The sequence below is a fragment of the Urocitellus parryii genome, chromosome 3 (genome assembly GCF_045843805.1).
Source record: "Urocitellus parryii isolate mUroPar1 chromosome 3, mUroPar1.hap1, whole genome shotgun sequence".
NCBI lineage: Eukaryota > Metazoa > Chordata > Mammalia > Rodentia > Sciuridae > Urocitellus > Urocitellus parryii.
In genome coordinates, this window is record NC_135533.1 from 93,191,812 (window position 1) to 93,209,469 (window position 17,658).

At 37.7% G+C, this 17,658-nt stretch overlaps 1 protein-coding gene across 1 annotated transcript in view; it reads right to left on the reverse strand.

Moving 5' to 3' along the window:
* Positions 1-17,658, reverse strand: part of Aoah (acyloxyacyl hydrolase) — a 209,591-nt gene that overhangs the window by 56,401 nt on the left and 135,532 nt on the right. Inside the window, exon 13 of the mRNA XM_077796782.1 lies at positions 960-1,042. Coding sequence (XP_077652908.1) covers positions 960-1,042 — 83 coding nt within the window. The remainder of the gene's footprint in view (positions 1-959; positions 1,043-17,658) is intronic.

Here is a 17,658-nt window from a genome sequence, read left to right on the forward strand (position 1 = left end):
AAAGGATTAACTGAATTATACATAAAATGTTCTCAGCACTTGGTAGGGGCTCAGTAAATGGCAGCTACTATTTATTAGTTTTTTTTTTAAAATCTGTTATTCTTAGAATGGTAGAACACTTATTTGGAGGAGAATATTTATTTTAGGAAATACATTAGTTGTAGGTAGCGTATTTAGTTAAAACTCATGTGGCTTGGAAAATTCCTCTACATCTTAAGTTAATTAGAGATGGCACAGGGATGGCAAATAGGTTTAACTTCATGTGCCAAGTCTAATCTGTTGATGATGATTGTCAGACATGCTGCGTTGTGAGACCTGCTTAGGCAGACTCTGGGTGTAGCAGATCCAAGTGCCAAGGTTGATTAGAGTATGTTCCCCAGGCTCAGCAAGATGGAGTAGCACTGCACACACTGTTTGCCATCTCTGTGTTCTGGTGTCACAAAACATTACATGGCAATTCATTAGCATTAGCTAGGCTCTAGTTTGTCAAACAGGAGTTTCATCAAGTTCCTGTAGCAATAGACCCATCTCTAGGTCCAAGATGAGAGGTGGAAACCTACATGGCTAAAACTTAAAATTCCAACCTTGGCAGAGACCTGGGAGACATGCACCATTTTGAAAGTAGAGCTTTTGCAATGACCCTGACTTTGCTCAGCCTTTGTCTTGCTAATGCTTATTTAGGTCTTGCCAGCTGAGCTTGGAATATCCTACATCTTGGCCTTTGTAGAACTTTGCTGTTAAATTGACTGAACTATCTCTTTGACTGCATCTTGTGCTTGTCCTCCTTTGCTGTAGATAGATGGCTGTTAGCCCAGGGAACTTTGCTCAGAAAGGGCGATAGAGTTGGAAGGGAGACTGTTCATTTTATCCTTATCTAATTCTCAGGTTTTGTGGCACCTACAAAGTAAAAACCAATGATTACAGCACTTTGTTGAAGGCTTATGTGGAAAGCTACATACCATTTCTTGAAATATTCTGGTAGTCCCTGTGGTTACAGTGGTTTCTTCTCCGTAAACGAAGGTAAATAGATTTTTCTTCAATTCTGAAACAAATATATGTATTTATGTATTTACTGTCAGGACATTTAATGGTGAAGTTCAAAGAAACTTATTATTATTGTTTTTTGGTACCCGGGATTGAACTCAGGGGCACTCAACCACTGAGCCACATCTCCAGCCCTATTTTGTATTTTATGAGAGACGGGGTTTCACTGAGTTCCTTAGAGCCTCGCCATTGCTGAGGCTGGCTTTGAACGCGTGATCTTCCTGTCTCCACCTCTGGAGCTGCTGGGATTATAGGCATGTGTCACTGTGCCCAGCAAATAAACTTATTTTTGACATGATTTTTTAAAATATGGTGAACATGAACTCAGAAGATCAAAATTTCACTGACTTTTTTTTCCTAAACTGTGACTATCTTATTGGGAGTTATAAGAAGCAATTCAATGAAATGAGTGCCATTGATATGGTAAGAGTATTGCTAGAGACATCAAACTTATTTTGTATGAACATTTGGAATAATCCCTTTCTAATCTTTTTACCAACAAGTGCAGTAATTTTTTTGAGGAATTATTCATCTTTATAAATTCTTTTGTTTTGAACCTGACCATATTTTCTTTCTTCCTCTGGTTGCTCTGAAATTCTGGCAGACTCCTGTGTCCAGATCCATTCTCCCCTTGGTTCATTGCAATAGAGGTTTGAGCAGTACCCATATCGGCTCAGAGTGAAGATGCATTCCCCAGTTTCCCTTGCAGCTAGGAGCAGCCATGTCACAAAATTCCGAATGATGCAATGGAATTAGAAATATCCAGTGGCAGTTTCTGGAACATTTCTTAGAACACAATTAGAAGGTAACTCTTGCTATTTCTTTGACCTCTTTTTTCCATCCTGGAATAAGAATGCTGCAATCTTGGACTATGGGGAAAAGGACCACACTGGGAAAGCCGTGGTCCGTGGGAAGGAGCCTGGATCCCTGGGGAGTGGGTGGAGTTAAGCTCCTATACTAGTTCTAGACTGCATATCTCTGTATTTTTCTGTGTAAGAAAAATAAATTCATGTACTATTTTATTTATACCACCCATCTGTTGAATCTGTTTTACTTATAGTTGAATCTAATATTAATGAGCACAGAGCTAGAGCCAAATTTGTCGAGAGTATCAGGCTATAATTATACATATTTTAAGCAATTTTCTTGGCTTTCCTTTGCCTCATCTTTAATTTTCTAATTTCTTTTGCCAAGCTTTTAATTTAAATGTAATTTAATGTTATGTTGTCTATACTTTTATAGATTTCCTAAAATTCTTTTTGAAACAAGATCAAGTATAAACTAATGAATAATAATTCAACTTATAAATATTCCATTACTCTTCAAATATATCTTTTCTTCATTCTGATAAGCTCATATCTCACAACCTTATGTAAAATTACCCTCTATTTTACGTATTATGAAAATCTTAATAATTGTATTACAATGCTTGGCAACTGTCTCAAATACTTCAGAAAGGTAAGAATGTACTATGTTTGGGCATTTGGAATATATTGGTAGTAGAATTCTTCTTGAAGTCTGAGAAAACTAATGATAACACTTCTTAGTAGAAGACTAAGATGTCTGAGCAATATTTTAAGTACAAGATTTTTGCTTTGTGATAGAATTTTGAAGTGAATGATACATTTTTAAATTATCATTATCATTATTATCATCCAAGCCACCCATGCACAGAGCTTTAAAAATAAAGCTTAGGAGAATGTTTGTTGAGCATATTGTATGGTCCAGGCACCGTTTATTGTAGGCAATTGGGTTATATTGGCAAGTGAAAAAGACAAAAGTTTCCTGCCTCTGTGTTGTTGACATTCCAGTAGCAAAAGACACATCAAAAGCACTAAATATTAGAAATAGCTAAACTATATTCTAGAAAAAAAGTAAAAAAAAAAATAAAAAGTAATAAATTCTATTTTAAAAAAGGGGGAAAGGAGATTAGGATTAGAGTGGCCACAGGAAGTCTCATTGAAAGGTGAATTAAGATAAAGATGAGCCTCATAAAGCCAAACCATTTGAATGGTTAAGACTTGCAATAATAAACAGCAATCTCATACTTTTACGTCTTTCCCAGTTCCCATGGGCAACCAATTTTAACCTTAATTGGCTGAGTCTTTTGATATTGTGGGGGTGGGGGGGATTTTTCTTTTTATCTTTAAGTAACATACTTTAAAAACTAAATTTTTGGTCGTTTTAAATTCTCTTTGCATGACTTTTTTGGTATTTATCATTAATTCATCCTCAAATCTTTTACAGTTGTTTGTAGTGCATATTCGTCTCCTTTTGATATGCTCTGTATGTCAGATTGTTTATTAATTTTGTCATCTTGTGGAAATGTCTCCTAGAGCCTGTCAGTTTGCTTTAGTCTGGGCTTGTTGTCTTCACCCTGGTGCACAGTGGGTAGCCTGAGAGCTCCCTTCTCTATCCTACTGGGTTGTTAGACATCTGATTTCCTGGAAGGCTATACTTTTCTTATTTTGGATGGAGAACACTTTTATATAACTCTGAGAGGTGGATGGAAAGTAGTTTCACTTTTTTTTTTAGCACTTGTATATCTGGAAATGCTTTTATTCTTTGACTTGCTTGCTGGTGAGGTGTAAGGTGGAATCTGGAAACATAGCTTACACTGTAATATAAATGTTGGTAGGATTAGTGGGATTTGGTGAGAAAAAACTTGAAGTGAAGAAGTATCAGAGTTTACCTCTTCCCTGAACTCTCATCCTATCCAAAGGTGTCTTAGGACACAGATGAACTCCACACCTCTGGGACAAGAACCTCACTCTTTGGCACTCTACATATTCAGGAAAAAAGAGTTGAAGTATTTCTAAGTCACTCTGATGATGAAAATGATGACAATGGTGATAATAACAACCACCACCACAACAATAATAAATTTCCTATATAGGCCATTGCTTTGTGAAATGGGGGTGCCTCATACATGATGGATCAGCTTTTCTTTTAATATTTATTTTTTAGGTGTAGATGGACACAACACAATGCTTTTATTTTTAGGTGGTGCTGAGGATCAATTCCAGCCCCATGATGGATCAGCTTCTTGCCAAACTACCCCAAAGGTGAAGGAAATTAGCCTCCAGGACCATTAGAGTTTGGAATTTGGCCATCTGACTTTATGTGGCAGCATGAAGATGGTCACATTAGCCTTAACACCTCTACCTTTGAATGTGGGCTGGGTTGACTTCTTCAACTAATAGAGTATGATAGAGTGGCATTCTGCCAATTCTGGCTTTTAAAATTCCTGGCAACTTTTGCCTTGTGGAGCTCTGAATTGCCATATAAAAAGTGTGACTGCCCTGCTGGAGGGGCTATAAGAAGATCCCACCTTGGAAGCAACCAAGATGTCCTTTGATAGGTGAACAGATAACAAACTATAGTGTATCCATACAGTGGGATACTCAGTGATCGAAAGAAATGAGTTGTCAAGCAATGAAAAGATGCAGAAGAACTTTAAATGCATATTTTAATTGAAAAAAAGTCAACCTGAAAATACTGCATATTTTGTGATTCCAACTATAGATGCTCTTTGATGTACAATGAAAATATGACCCAGCAAACCCATTTAAAGTTGAAAATATCATAAGTCAAAAAATGCATTTAATATACTGAACCTACCAAGTATCACAGCTTAGCCACACCGCACATGATAGAGTATTGGTTGTTTTTTCTTGTGACTCTGTGGCTCATTGGGAGCCACAGCTCATTACTGCTGCTCACCTTCACAAAAGAGCATCAAATCACATATTTGATTGCTGGTGAGGTGTAAGGTGGAATCTGGAAACATAGCTTACACTGTAATATAAATGGGAAAAGATCAAAATTCAAAGTGCATTGTTCTTTTAAATGCATATCACTTTGGTACCATTATAAAGTTGAGGAAATTCACAAGATGAACCATAGTAGGTCAGGGACTGTCTATTTATGGCATTCTGGAAAAGGCAAAACTATGGAGAAGGTAAAAAGATTAGTGGTTACCAGGAATTTGGGTGGGAGGAGGAAAGATCAATAGGTGGAGCACACTGGATTTTTTAAGGAAATGCTGATCTGAATCAGTATTGGCTCTTCATTTCTAACAAACGTACCCCATTAATACAAGATGTTAATAATAGGGGAATTTAAGGAGGAGATGCAGAGGTATGTGGAAACTCTTTGTACTTTCTGCTCAATTTTTCTATAAGCCTAAAAATGCTTAAAAAGTAAGGTCTTAACCTTTTAGTTGCCCCTTCCCAGCACCAGTCATGTGAGGGAAGCCATCTTGGATCCCCCAGCTCATCCTGGCCATTAGGTGAATCCCATGGTCAATGTCATATGGACAGGAAGCATTGGTTAGCTGAGTTCTGCCTGAATTACTGACCCTCAGAATTATGGGATATAATGAAAATGATTATTGTTTTGAACAACTAAAATTTGTAATACTTTGTGTGTGACACAATAGATATCCAGAACAGTTTTGCTGTAGAATTTGGTTAAGACAATTTTCCCAGAGAACTCCCAGAAGGAATTTATCTGTTAGTTTCTAGCTCCCCAGTGGTTAGTCTGAAGCCATTCTGTGTCTCAAAGTTTTACAAGCCTGTAGTAGCATTTTGTTCCAAGTGTTCTTGTTATGATTTAGATATAAAGTGTCCCTCAAAAGCTCATGTATTAGACCATGCAATAAAGTTTAGAGGTGGATTCATGTAACATTATTAAAAGAAAAATGTTTGGCAATGGAATAAGCAAAACATTCAACTTGTTTCTGGAACAAGAACAAAAAGTTTAGAGGTGGAACAATTGGGTTAGAAGGGCCTTAACCTAATCAGCACACGAATCCACTTGAATGGATTAATGGGGTGATAACTGTAGGCCTGTAGGATATGGCTGGGAGAGGTGAGTCACTGGAGGGTGTACCTTTCTGGTATATATTTTGTCCCCGATGAGCTGAGCTTAGTCTCTCTCTGCTTGCTGGTGGCCGGGTCCTGAGCTGCTTTCTTCCATCATGCGCCTTCTGCCTTGATGTTCTGCCTCACCAGAGCAATGAAACTGGCCATCTATGATCTGAGGCATCTGAGGTTGAGTGTCAAATTGTTCTTTTCAGGTCTTTTGGTCACAGTGGCAAAAAAGCTGACTAAACAGTTCTGAAATGCTATGATAGCAGATGGTGTTGGTGTGGTTCTATTTTCATTCAGTTTGGGGCATCTGATGGAATCTTTCAAATCTTGGAAGTTCACGTTATTCAATTCTGAGAGATGTTCTCAGATTATTTAATTCATGACATCCATGTTTCTTTTTTTAGAACTCTTTTTTGGATATTGAGTTATCTGAACTGGTCTTTCAGTTTTCCTAGTTCTTCCACCTTCTTTTCATTTGTCTTTTCTTCTCTACTTTTCTGAATGTTATTCTCAATTTTGTCTTTCAACTCTTCCTTTACAATTATCTGCTATCTTGTATTCGTTGTTTAGGAGAGCAGAAATAGTCAACACAACAGCCACCATCACAGAAGTGATGTCATCACGGCATATTCAACTTATTAAATCAACATGCTCTTACAAAAACGTGAACTTGTGAAAGTGTTATTCTATTGGCATTTTCCTAAAATAGGAATTTGTTTCCTTTAGTACATCCAAGGAGAGCTCATGATCCTCAATAAATTTATCTATTAAAAAAAATTCTCAACCGCTCAGGAGGCTGAAACAGGAGGATCATGAGTTCAAAGCCAGCCTCAGCAAAAGCAAGGTACTAAGCAACTCAGTGAGACCCTGTCTCTAAATAAAATACAAAATAGGGCTGGGGATGCGGTTCAGTGGTCAAATGCCCCTGAGTTCAATCTCTGGTTCCTCCTCACCCCCCCCCCAAATTATCTGCTACTACTAGTATAATTTCCAAGTACTCATTTTGTTTTCTGAATATTCCTTTATCACATGTTCTTGTTTTATGAATGTAATTTCTTATGTTTTCGAAGATAATTTTAGTTATTTTTATGAGTAGGCTGTTAATTAGAGGGTTTTTCCCCCACTTTGGTACTGAGGATTTAACTCAGGGGTGCTTTACCTCTGAGCTACATCCATAGCCCTTTTATATTTTTTATTTTGAGACGGGGTATCACTAAGTTGCTAAGTTGCTAAGTCTGGCTATGAACTTGTGATCTTCCTGTCTTAGCCTCCCAAGTTGCTGGGATTACAGGGTGTGCCACCATGGCCCTAGAGTTGTTTTTTTTTTTTTTCAAGTCCCCTACCTGCTGCCACCTTCCTGCACCCACCAGTGCACAGTTCCTCTCTGTCATTTTCCTTTGTTTTCATGTTGGAGGTTTCCCTTAGATGTCTGATGATCTGATGGCCTTGGGTTATTGGTTTATATTTAAACATTGAAATGGCACACTAACAAGCTGATTTGGAAGTGGGCTGCTGGGTGTGCTTTTTGAGTACAGTCCTGGCTGTAGGGTGAACTGGCTGGGCCTTTCTCAGGGAACTCTGCGGTTAGCATCTTGGGGTCTCCTTTTGGGATGTTCACATTCCCAGGGGAAGAGTTGTCTAGTCTGTAGCCAGGGCAGTAGCTGCTAGGGCCCAGTACTTGGCATACATAACTGCTTTTTCTGCAATCTTTTAGCCTCACTTCCTTTCTAGAGTGTAGCCAGTCAGTCCTCAAGTCTTCTGGGGGTTCTGCAGTGTAAACCAGGTTGCTGCTGGGTGTTCCCCCCAACTAGCTCAGGATGCAGCTATTCTGAAACTGCTATCAGCTACAGCTTGTCTTTCTGCTTCTGGCTTCCAACATGTTGTGGCTGTTGGCTCTTCCTGTTCTCTTTGTACTTGTGGACAAATTCATTTACTATTTTTTAAGTAGAGTTTCCCAAATATGAGAAGTAAATGTTTGTGTTTAATCTGCTATCTTAGCTAGAAGCCTGAAACAAATACTTTACATACTGAATGGTTTACATCCTGTGCCTTGACTATTTTATTATATTTTGGAATAGCAGATAGGAAATGGATGTTAGATCTGAGTTCAATACTAAAATAATTTCATGGTCAATGAAGAAGGTTTATTTTCCTTTGGGAAAGTAATTGTTATCAATACTTGGTCATAAATGTATTTTTGATAATTCTAAAAAAGGAATTTATGTACTGAAATATGGTTTTGCTCATGACCTGCCTCTGGAGAGCAAATAGCATGGGTATTAATCTTATAGGTACAGCTTGTTTCACTTTTTATTACAAGAAACATTGATATCTTTACCAATTGGCAACAGATTCATTCATATTTCTAACTACAACTAGTTCCTAGAGGTCTGGGGATATAGCTCAGTGGTAGATTGCTTGCTTAGCATGCACAAGCCCCTGAGTTCAATCTCTACAATTCCCTTTCTCCCACAACATCTAGAATTTGGGGATTAAGTTCTTCTGCCAAGCACTAGAAGTATTTTATATAACTAAAACACACTATTTTCTTTCATCCTCATCCCAAATAAATAATCTCATTTTAGGAATTGAATTTCCCAAGGAGTGCTCAGGAATTCTGAGCCTAGAGAGGAATCAGTGGAATATTTTGAGATGCCTACATGCTCTGAGGATGGCTCAAGATAAAGTTCTCTATGTGCAAGGTCTGCTGGATTGCATGAACAGGACCATGCTAGGTCACACTGCATGACGAAGTCAAACTGTGATGACTGTTCTGGTCTCAAATCCTCCTCTTGTTCTCCTATTTCCACTTGGAATTTTTAAGTGTCCCAGTGTGGTCTTTTGTTACTCTCTTTTCATTGTGTAGCACAACAAAATCCAGACCAATGGGCCTATAGAAGAGGTGACTGCTTTAATCTGCACTTTGTGGGATGAAGAGGAAAGGTAGTTGAAAGCCTCTTCCACACTTTGTCCAATGCCTGAGTACTGGTATCTTCAACACCAGAAGCAGGCTTGGAGGTTTAACCATGTGAAATTTCCAGATTTATCCACTCCATCTACTGGAGGGCTCTGTGCAATACAGGCACTGTATGCAAGAACCCCTGATTACTAGCCAAAATTCAAAATAGATAAATCTCAAGTCGAATGGTTACTTATTGCTTTGCCCAATGCTGATTCATATATCCAAAATCTTCTCTCTCTGAGAGTCTTCTAAGACCCTCATTCCATTAAAACAAATCAAGACAAAGTAAAATCAAGAATGGACCTCACGAAAAATAATGCAGACAAATATAAAGATTGATTTACAACTAAAGAGAAAAAAAAAAAGAAAAGAAAAATGGTTGCCTCCTATATTGACTCAAAGGAGAACCTGGAGTTTTCCCAAAGAGTTAGTAGCCTGTCAGAAGTCTTCAGGATGAATTGAGTGTGATATGCTTCAAGCAGTAGTGACATATCATGTTCTGGTTTACTTTCTTAGGCCATTTCTGACTCTCTCCAGAGGGACATCTAGTTTGGGCATAAATTCTGAGGCCCTATTAAGTTAAATTTTAGAGAATAAGTCACAGAAAAGAGTGGGACTAGGAAGGCTGGCAGCAGGATGGTGAGAGATAAATGGTAACATTTGATATGAAGGGTTAGGGCAGGGCAGGAGATTAAGATAAAATTGGATAACTTACAGACTAGACAGACTCTTATCTAGGGACCTTTTCTTCTAGAAAGCTTTGAGAAAAGGGTAGATATTTTTCTTTCTGATGTGGATGCAGGTTAGGCCAGCATGGGGCCAGGGAGATGGATTAAAGACCTTTCAAATTTTCTTCTAGTCTTTTGTTAGTAGCCAGAGAGCCCTGTGTAACTCCTAACTCACTGCATCACAGAACAACCAAGATTCAGCCTCTAAGAATGATAAACATGCAGATCATGACTTGTGTATTCCGAGAGACCAGCAGTGTGCTAATTTCACAGGGTGAGGATGACTGTATTGAGGAGGTCCTGGGAGTTCAGACATGCAAAGATTAGCAGGACAGCGTGATAAATTTTGAATTTGGAGCAGGAAAACTGTATGGGGAAATAGACTTCATGGGCACTGTGTTCAATAATTCATGAGCTGCTGGACTTGGACTAGCTGCCTACCTGTTAGGTTAGCCTCTCACTAAGACAGCTACCTCTCCTGTTCTCTGAGGGCAGAGCCATTTTAACTCTCTCCATCCTGACTCTTAACCAGCTCGGGATTTGATTCTAGGCCAGTGGATGAGGGTGAACATGACAGTGGGAAAAAACTAAGAGACTTAAGGCAACGGATGCTTATAAATTTGAACAGATCAGCTGTGACATAGACGATCATTTTAATAATCAAACAGCATTTCCCAAAGGATGCGCTGTGAAGCAACAATTTCTGAAGATCTATCTTTTTCATAAAACACAAATATGGAATTCACATAGATCTGCAGTCAAATCAGTTTAGGAAATATTTAATAATAGCAGCAAAATGGACTAAGACAATGTTGTACATACAAAATTTTTTGGCATGTAAAAGCTCTGATAAGCCTTACACTGAATAAACTTGTTTCCCTTTATTTAAATTAGCATTTCCAGAACTTATTTCACTTAATGAATCTTTTAGAAAATGTGCATAATACCTTTCAACATTTTGTGGAACTGATATTTGACAGAATACTTTTTGAAGAAAATTGATGGATTATCTCTGTGATCTTTATTTGAAAATTGAGATGTTCTAAAGTATCATGTCCTGTTGGTTATAAGAATTCTGCTAAAGAAATTTGGAGAGTGTTCATTTGCTTATATCAACCTAGGTTACAAAAATCACATCGTTCTGTACAAAAAAGTTCACGTGGAGGCTTGAATTTATCTATTATTGATCAAATTTACTACTAGCAAAATTTCCTTTTTATGTTTTCTGCTTGGCTACTGAGTTAATAATTTTCTTTTAAATTATTTTTTTTCCAATTTGTTGATTGTAAGATGAATATTTTAATATTGATTATGTGATTTAACATTTCAATGAATTTTGCTAATTTCTTATAGAACAATGATTATAGGACACACTTAAAAGTCCAAGAGTTTGTTATGCTGATTTACTTTTACACATATAACATCATGCAGCTGGAGATTCAATTCATGCTGTTTATACTCCTTTTCCTCATCCCTACCGTTTCCCATGAAATGTTAGTTCCAGCAAATCTGATTTGATTTGGGCAATTTGAGAAAATGTATATGAAGGAGGTTTGTGGATTGTAAAGCATTCTAAAATGTAAAATTATATAATGAACTGGTTCAGCAGTTCTGTTATGGCGTACCTGCGGTGTGCTACATGTTGTGCTGGGTTCTCAGGCTACAAAATGATCATATACCTGATCATACTTGGGATGCTCACAGTATGGCTGCAGGGCAGGTGGAATGGAAGATAGTGAGTAAATGTGTTGGTGGGCCTGATTCTGGACCCTCATGGAGGAATGCTTATCTATCATCTTGCTCACTGTACAGCAGAGAAATCCTAACACAGAATGCTATGTTTGGGGACGAAGTGCTGTCAGAACACTGGTAAGTGCAATTTCCTTGCTCCTTTGACAGAAATTTATTCCCTATTGGTACAAGGTCAGCCTTTATGGCAGTTTCTAAACTCTTGGTGTCTGGACTCCCGTCATATGATATGTTGTGTATCACCTCTGGCCTATCATGACTATTATGTGTAAATTGGCATATATCCACCCTGAAAGCTATATTTTGCTGCACAATAAAGCAGAAACAGTCCTCTGAAACTGTCTCCGGAGGGATTTCTCTGCTTCCTCAAGATCCCCACAGTCGATGCTGGAAGTTCAGGTCCCTCAGCATAAATAACTGTGATAAGTGAGCGGGAAATCAGATAGTCCAATGGGGGTTAGTAGGAAGAGACTGTCTAGAGAGACTGATCCCTTAGCCATGGGTTGTGTCCCACAGCAGAGGGTAACTAGATAGAACAAAAATGAGGATAGATGCTTGTGAAGAGATGCTTAACTCAAAATGGGAAAATATTGTTAAAGTGGAAAAAATTTAAAAAGATGGACAATATCCAGTATTGGCCAGGATGGGATGAGACAAGTATTCTCACACACTAATTGTGAGAATATAAATTTGGATAGTCCATTTGGAAGACTTTTAAAAAATTAAGAATATACATATTTTGATTCAACAATTCTTTTCCCAAAGAAATCCTTATACATATTCATAAAGATATAGTACAGAATATTCATTGTTGTGTTGTTGGGAATATTGAGACTTTGGAAATAAGTTCAATGTCCCTGACAGGGGAAAGAAAAAAAAAAAAACCACACACACTACAAAATACTGTGTAGTATAAAACAAGAATGGAAAGTGCTCCAAGAGGCATTGTTGAAACAAAGCATAACTTTTACTCTGTGATGCATGATGTTTAACTTGTTAGAGAATCCCAACAAAGTGTTTATTTCATCAAGTACTAATACACGCATGGAAATACCTAGAAAGGGTCTGGGTGGAATCATACTGAACTCTGAAACGGGGGACTTTTAACAAATACATCAGTACTTTTGTGAAATTAAAATATATTCATAATCTGAGTAATTAAAAATATAAAAATGTAAAATAGCTAGAAGCAAGAGGGAGTCAAAAATAAGTGGAAGAAAGGGGAAGTCATTTGATAGTATTTGGGAGGGAGACTCTTGTCTTTCAGGAGCCACCGAATCTATAGAGGTCCTGCCCATGAGTGGAGCCTCTGTGTGCTTGGATGCCATTCTTTCTTGCCTTCTCAAGGATCTCATTCCTCTCCACAATCTCTTTTCTCTCTCTCTCTGGGAACATCCCATCACCATAGTATGTTGTAGGATTTCTCATCTAAAAATAAACTCTTCCTGATCTGTTATTCTCCTCCAGCTTTCCTCTGATAGCAAAACTCCCTGGAAGAGTTGTCCGTGCCCACCTGCACTCACTGCATCACCTCCTGAACCTTCTCTCCAATCAGGTTTCCATCGCCACCCACTGACAGGTTTCTGGGCTAAGTGTCTCCATGGTCACCACTGGTCTTTCTCAGCTCTTGCCTTCCTCTGCTTTAGGCAGCATCAGGCTGATGTGACTTCTCCTTTGGAAATACTTGCTTCACTTCGTCCCCAATCACCCTAAGCCATTTTAGTTTTCTTTATACTCTTAAGTCTGTCCCTTCTCAATCTTCCCTTCCCAGATCTCTAAATGTTGGCATCCTCCAAATTCTGTCCTTAGTCACTCCTTAGAACAGAGGTGGCGAATTTTTGTATTCAGAACCATTATTAAAATTGTTGAGGACCCTGGAGAGGTTTTATTTATCTGAGTTAGATATTGACATCTATTATATTAGAATTTAAAATGAGCAAAATTGAATGGACATTTCATTAGTAATCAATTTTAAATAATAATGACTCTATTCCATGTAAGCATGACTTTTTTTTTCTGAAAAAGGTAGATATCTTAATAGAAGACAGCTGGATTTACCTACTTTTGTATATAGTCATTGTGATATGTCATTTTGGTGGGAGTATGTAAAGAAGTTCTGGCCTTACACATACATGTAGCTTTTGGAGATAATTATGGGATAATCTTCTTTGATTATTCCCAAACTATACCCAAACTCAATCAGTAGTAGTTTCTTGAAGATTGATTAATTGCAACGTATACTCTGAAATTGTATCAATGAACATTTTACACCTGGTTACATTAAAATGCATTGGTCTATCTTGAATTTTTAGTGGCTCTTTTACCATATATGATTTTATCATATGCTTGTCATTTAGAAAAAAAATCTGTTATGCAGATATTCCAAATATTTATAGATTTCATGATACAATATTGAAAAATTACATTTGTTCCTATTGCTACATATTTCATTAGAAAATGAAAATTTCAGTGAGTATTAGGAAGCTGTCAAATTCTTAGTAGAAGACACACATTTTCTAAAACTCAATTTTTTTTCTTTGAAGCTGGGAGTCATGGTGCACACTTACAGTACCAGCTGCTTCTGAGGCTGAGATGGGAAGATCATTTGAACCTACAGGATCTTAAGACCAACATGGGTAACATAGAGACACCCTGTCTCAAAAACATCATATGACAAAATGAAACAACCCTTCCAAACAAAAAAGCAAAAAACTCCAGATTTTCCTTTGAAAGCCAAATTTTATCATTAACACCAATGTTTTCACTTATTTTCCTTGAAACGAACTTATTTCATTCATTTTTAGATCAAACATCTTATCTATATCTATATCTATATCTATCTATCTATATATATCTCTGAAAAACCATAGTTTGTTTCATAGCCAAATAAATAGCTTTTATTTGAAAATAAAAATTTTCAAATTTTTGAAACAAATAAATAACTTTCTATGAAAAACTGATTCAGTTTTCAACTCACCTACAGAAATACTTTTCCTTAAGAGAGACATCATACCTTGTTAATGTTTTGTTATGCAGCAGAAGTGCTTTTTGCATATTTTGCATGTTATTGGATTAAATGATTAAAAATTATTTATCCAGCTTAATAAAATTAATATTTTTTGATGCTCTGTGGCATTAAAAACTTTTTTAAAAAAAATTTCTCATTAGTTATACATGACAGCAGAATGCATTTTAACTCACTGTACACAAATGGAACACAACTTCTCATTTCTCTGGCTGTACATAACGCAGAGCCATAGCATTTGTGCAATCATACATGTACATAGGATAATAATGTTCATCTCATTCCATTGTCCTTCCCTCCCATCCTCTGCACAATCCAAAGTTCCTCCATTCTTCCTGCCCCCAAATTATGGATCAGCATCTGCATGTCAGAGAGCGCATTTGGCCTTTAGTTTTTTGGGACTGGCTTATTTGGCTTACCATGATATTCTCCAACTTTGTCCATTTATCTACAAATGCCATAATTTCATTCTTTAAGACTGAGTAATATTCCATTGTGTATATAAACCACATTTTCTTTATCCATTCTTCTGTTGAAGGGCATCTGGATTGGTTCCATAGCTTAGCTCTTGTGGATTGAGCTGCTATAAATATTGATGTGGTTGTGTCACTCTAGTATGCTGATTTTAAGTCCTTTGGTTATAAACTGAGTGGGATATCTGGGTCAAATGGTGGTTCCATTCCCAGTTTTCCAAGGAATCTCCATACTACTTTCCAGAGTGGTTGCACCAATTTGCGGTCCCACATAGGTGGCGTTTTTGAGAAATGATGCCTATCTCTTGTTTCAAACTGAGAGTTGAGAAGCTGAAGAACATACCAACTAATGTAGTTTGTGCTAGTGCTCTGGTGCATGCTAGCATGTTGGCAGTTTTACCTACCATTGATTTTATACCTTTGGTACAAAGGGCTACCATTGGTTTGAATCTTGAATGTCCCCCAAAGGCCATGTGTTGAAGATCTGGTCTCTGATGCAGCAGTGTTCTGAAGTGGGGCTTTCAGGAAATGTTTGGATTGTGGGGACTCTTAATTTCATATGTGGATTAGCTCATTGATGGATTAATAATTTGAATGGACTATTGGGAAGCTATGGAAAATGTAGGAGGTGGGACCTAGCTGAAAGGAGGAGGTGCCTTTGGAGACTCTATCTCATCCCCAGCCCCTTCCTCTCTCTCCGTTTTCTAGATGCCATGAGGTGAGCAGCTTCCTTCTGTCATACCCTACTGCCATAATGTTCTGCCTCACCTCAGCCGAAAGCAATGGAGTCCGCTGACCCTGGACTAAAACCTCTGAAACCATGAGCCAAAATAAATCTTTCCTCCCTTAAGTTGTTCCCCCTCCACCCCCGCCTCAGGTATTTTGTCTCAGTGATGAAATCTAACTAATACGATTACACGGTGAAAAGAAAAATGATATTTTAGTATTGTTATGCAAACAATTTTACCTTGTGGGCCCCCAGAAAAGACCTTAGGGACCACCCACCAGAGGTACATGAATCACAGTTGAAAAGCAGATGGATTCTATCCCACTCCAGTCAGTTGCACCCTGCTTCAGATGATCACCCCTCTGATTAATTATTTGTTTGGCAAAGTATAATTATGATAGGGCTAATCATTTGCAATTATGTCATATGCAATTTGTGAATAATAGATTTAATAAGGTTATTAAACTCATTAGTGGTTAGTACTTACATGTCTTTAAAAAAAATAATATGAAATTGGGTTAAAAATCTTAGCAGCAAATCCCTACTCTCCAATTTTCTTGTTTGAATGCCCCAGGTGATTTGGTTTGGAGTGAATACATTGCTTTTCAAAATTGTTCTCTCATATAACATCCACTGGGTGGGAGAGAATAGATAACCTTTTACATTCAGAATCTAGGACACCTCTCATCAAAGATGTGTTAAATGTCCTTAGATAGTTTTATTGTGTTGCTTATAACAATGGCTCTGTCTTTTGCTTTCTAAGTGTTTGCCATGTCTCTGGCCCAATATAACATTTAATCTAGAAAATTCCATCTGGTTTGCATTCACATGTATCAACTTGTTGATCTCACTCTAACCTTTCCAGCTTGACATGGTAACTGTTTTTCTTTTGACTTTTGTGACTTTTTATGGCTAACTTCAACTTTTTCTCTTTTTAAAGCTCTGATTGCCACCCTATCCCCTCAACACTCCAACTTTAAAGAACCTATTTTTTTTATTGGTAAATATTACAGAATGGTATATTTTCTTGTGGGATATTGGGACATGCACATAACATTATTTTATTGATTTCACTCCCTAGTAACTCCCCTTTCCCTTCCCTGATGTCCTTTCTGTACCAATAATGGTCTTCCTTCTACTTTCATAATGTCCTTTATCTTTGTATTTTTTCCTTTTTCCCTTGTTAATTTCCACATGTTAGAGAAAACATATAATTCTTCCCCCCCCCCCCCGAGTCTGGCTTATTTTGTTTAACACAATGCTCTCCAGAACCTGTTTGCCATTTAGCCCTGGCCTGCAGATCTCCTCTGACGACTGACTCTAGGCCCCACTTTCTGAGGAAGGGGATTAGATAAGCCATAAATGCTCAGTTTAGATGTGATTAGTTTAGGTAGCTATTTTTGTTAAGGATTTAGGCACATCTGTTTTTCTCTCTGGGATGAAATATCATACAAAAGGGGCAACAATAATAATAACAAATAATAATAATAATGAAAGGACACTTTTATTCACTAGCTGGTCAGACACCCAACATCACACAGTGAGGACTCCCTGTGCATAAGCCCATCCTTTACTGCACACTAACTGTGCTTTGGCCACATGTGGCTCAGAATGCTTCAGGCTCTGCGCCATGAAATTAGTCTGCCTTGTCTCAAAGGACAGGCTGGTTAAGGGGTGGAGAAAGGCATGTTTGGTAAGGACAGAATTGCAGGGGCTTCTCTCCCCAAGAATTTCTCCAGTGCTGCTGAGTCAATGTTATAGGGTTTGGATACTGGAATGTCCCTCAGAAGGTCATGTGTTGAAGTCTTGGTCCTCAATGCAGCAATGTCCAGAGGTGGGACTTTTGGGGACTGATTGAATCATGAGGGCTCTAACCTTATCATTTATCTGCAAATGCCATAATTTCAATCTTTAAGACTGAGTAATATTCCATTCTGTATATAAACCACATTTTCTTTATCCATTCTTCTTTTGAAGGGCATCTAGACTGGTTCATAGTTTAGCTATTGTGAATTGAGCTGCTATAAACATTGATGTGGCTGTGTCACTCTAGTATGCTGATTTTAATTAATCCCA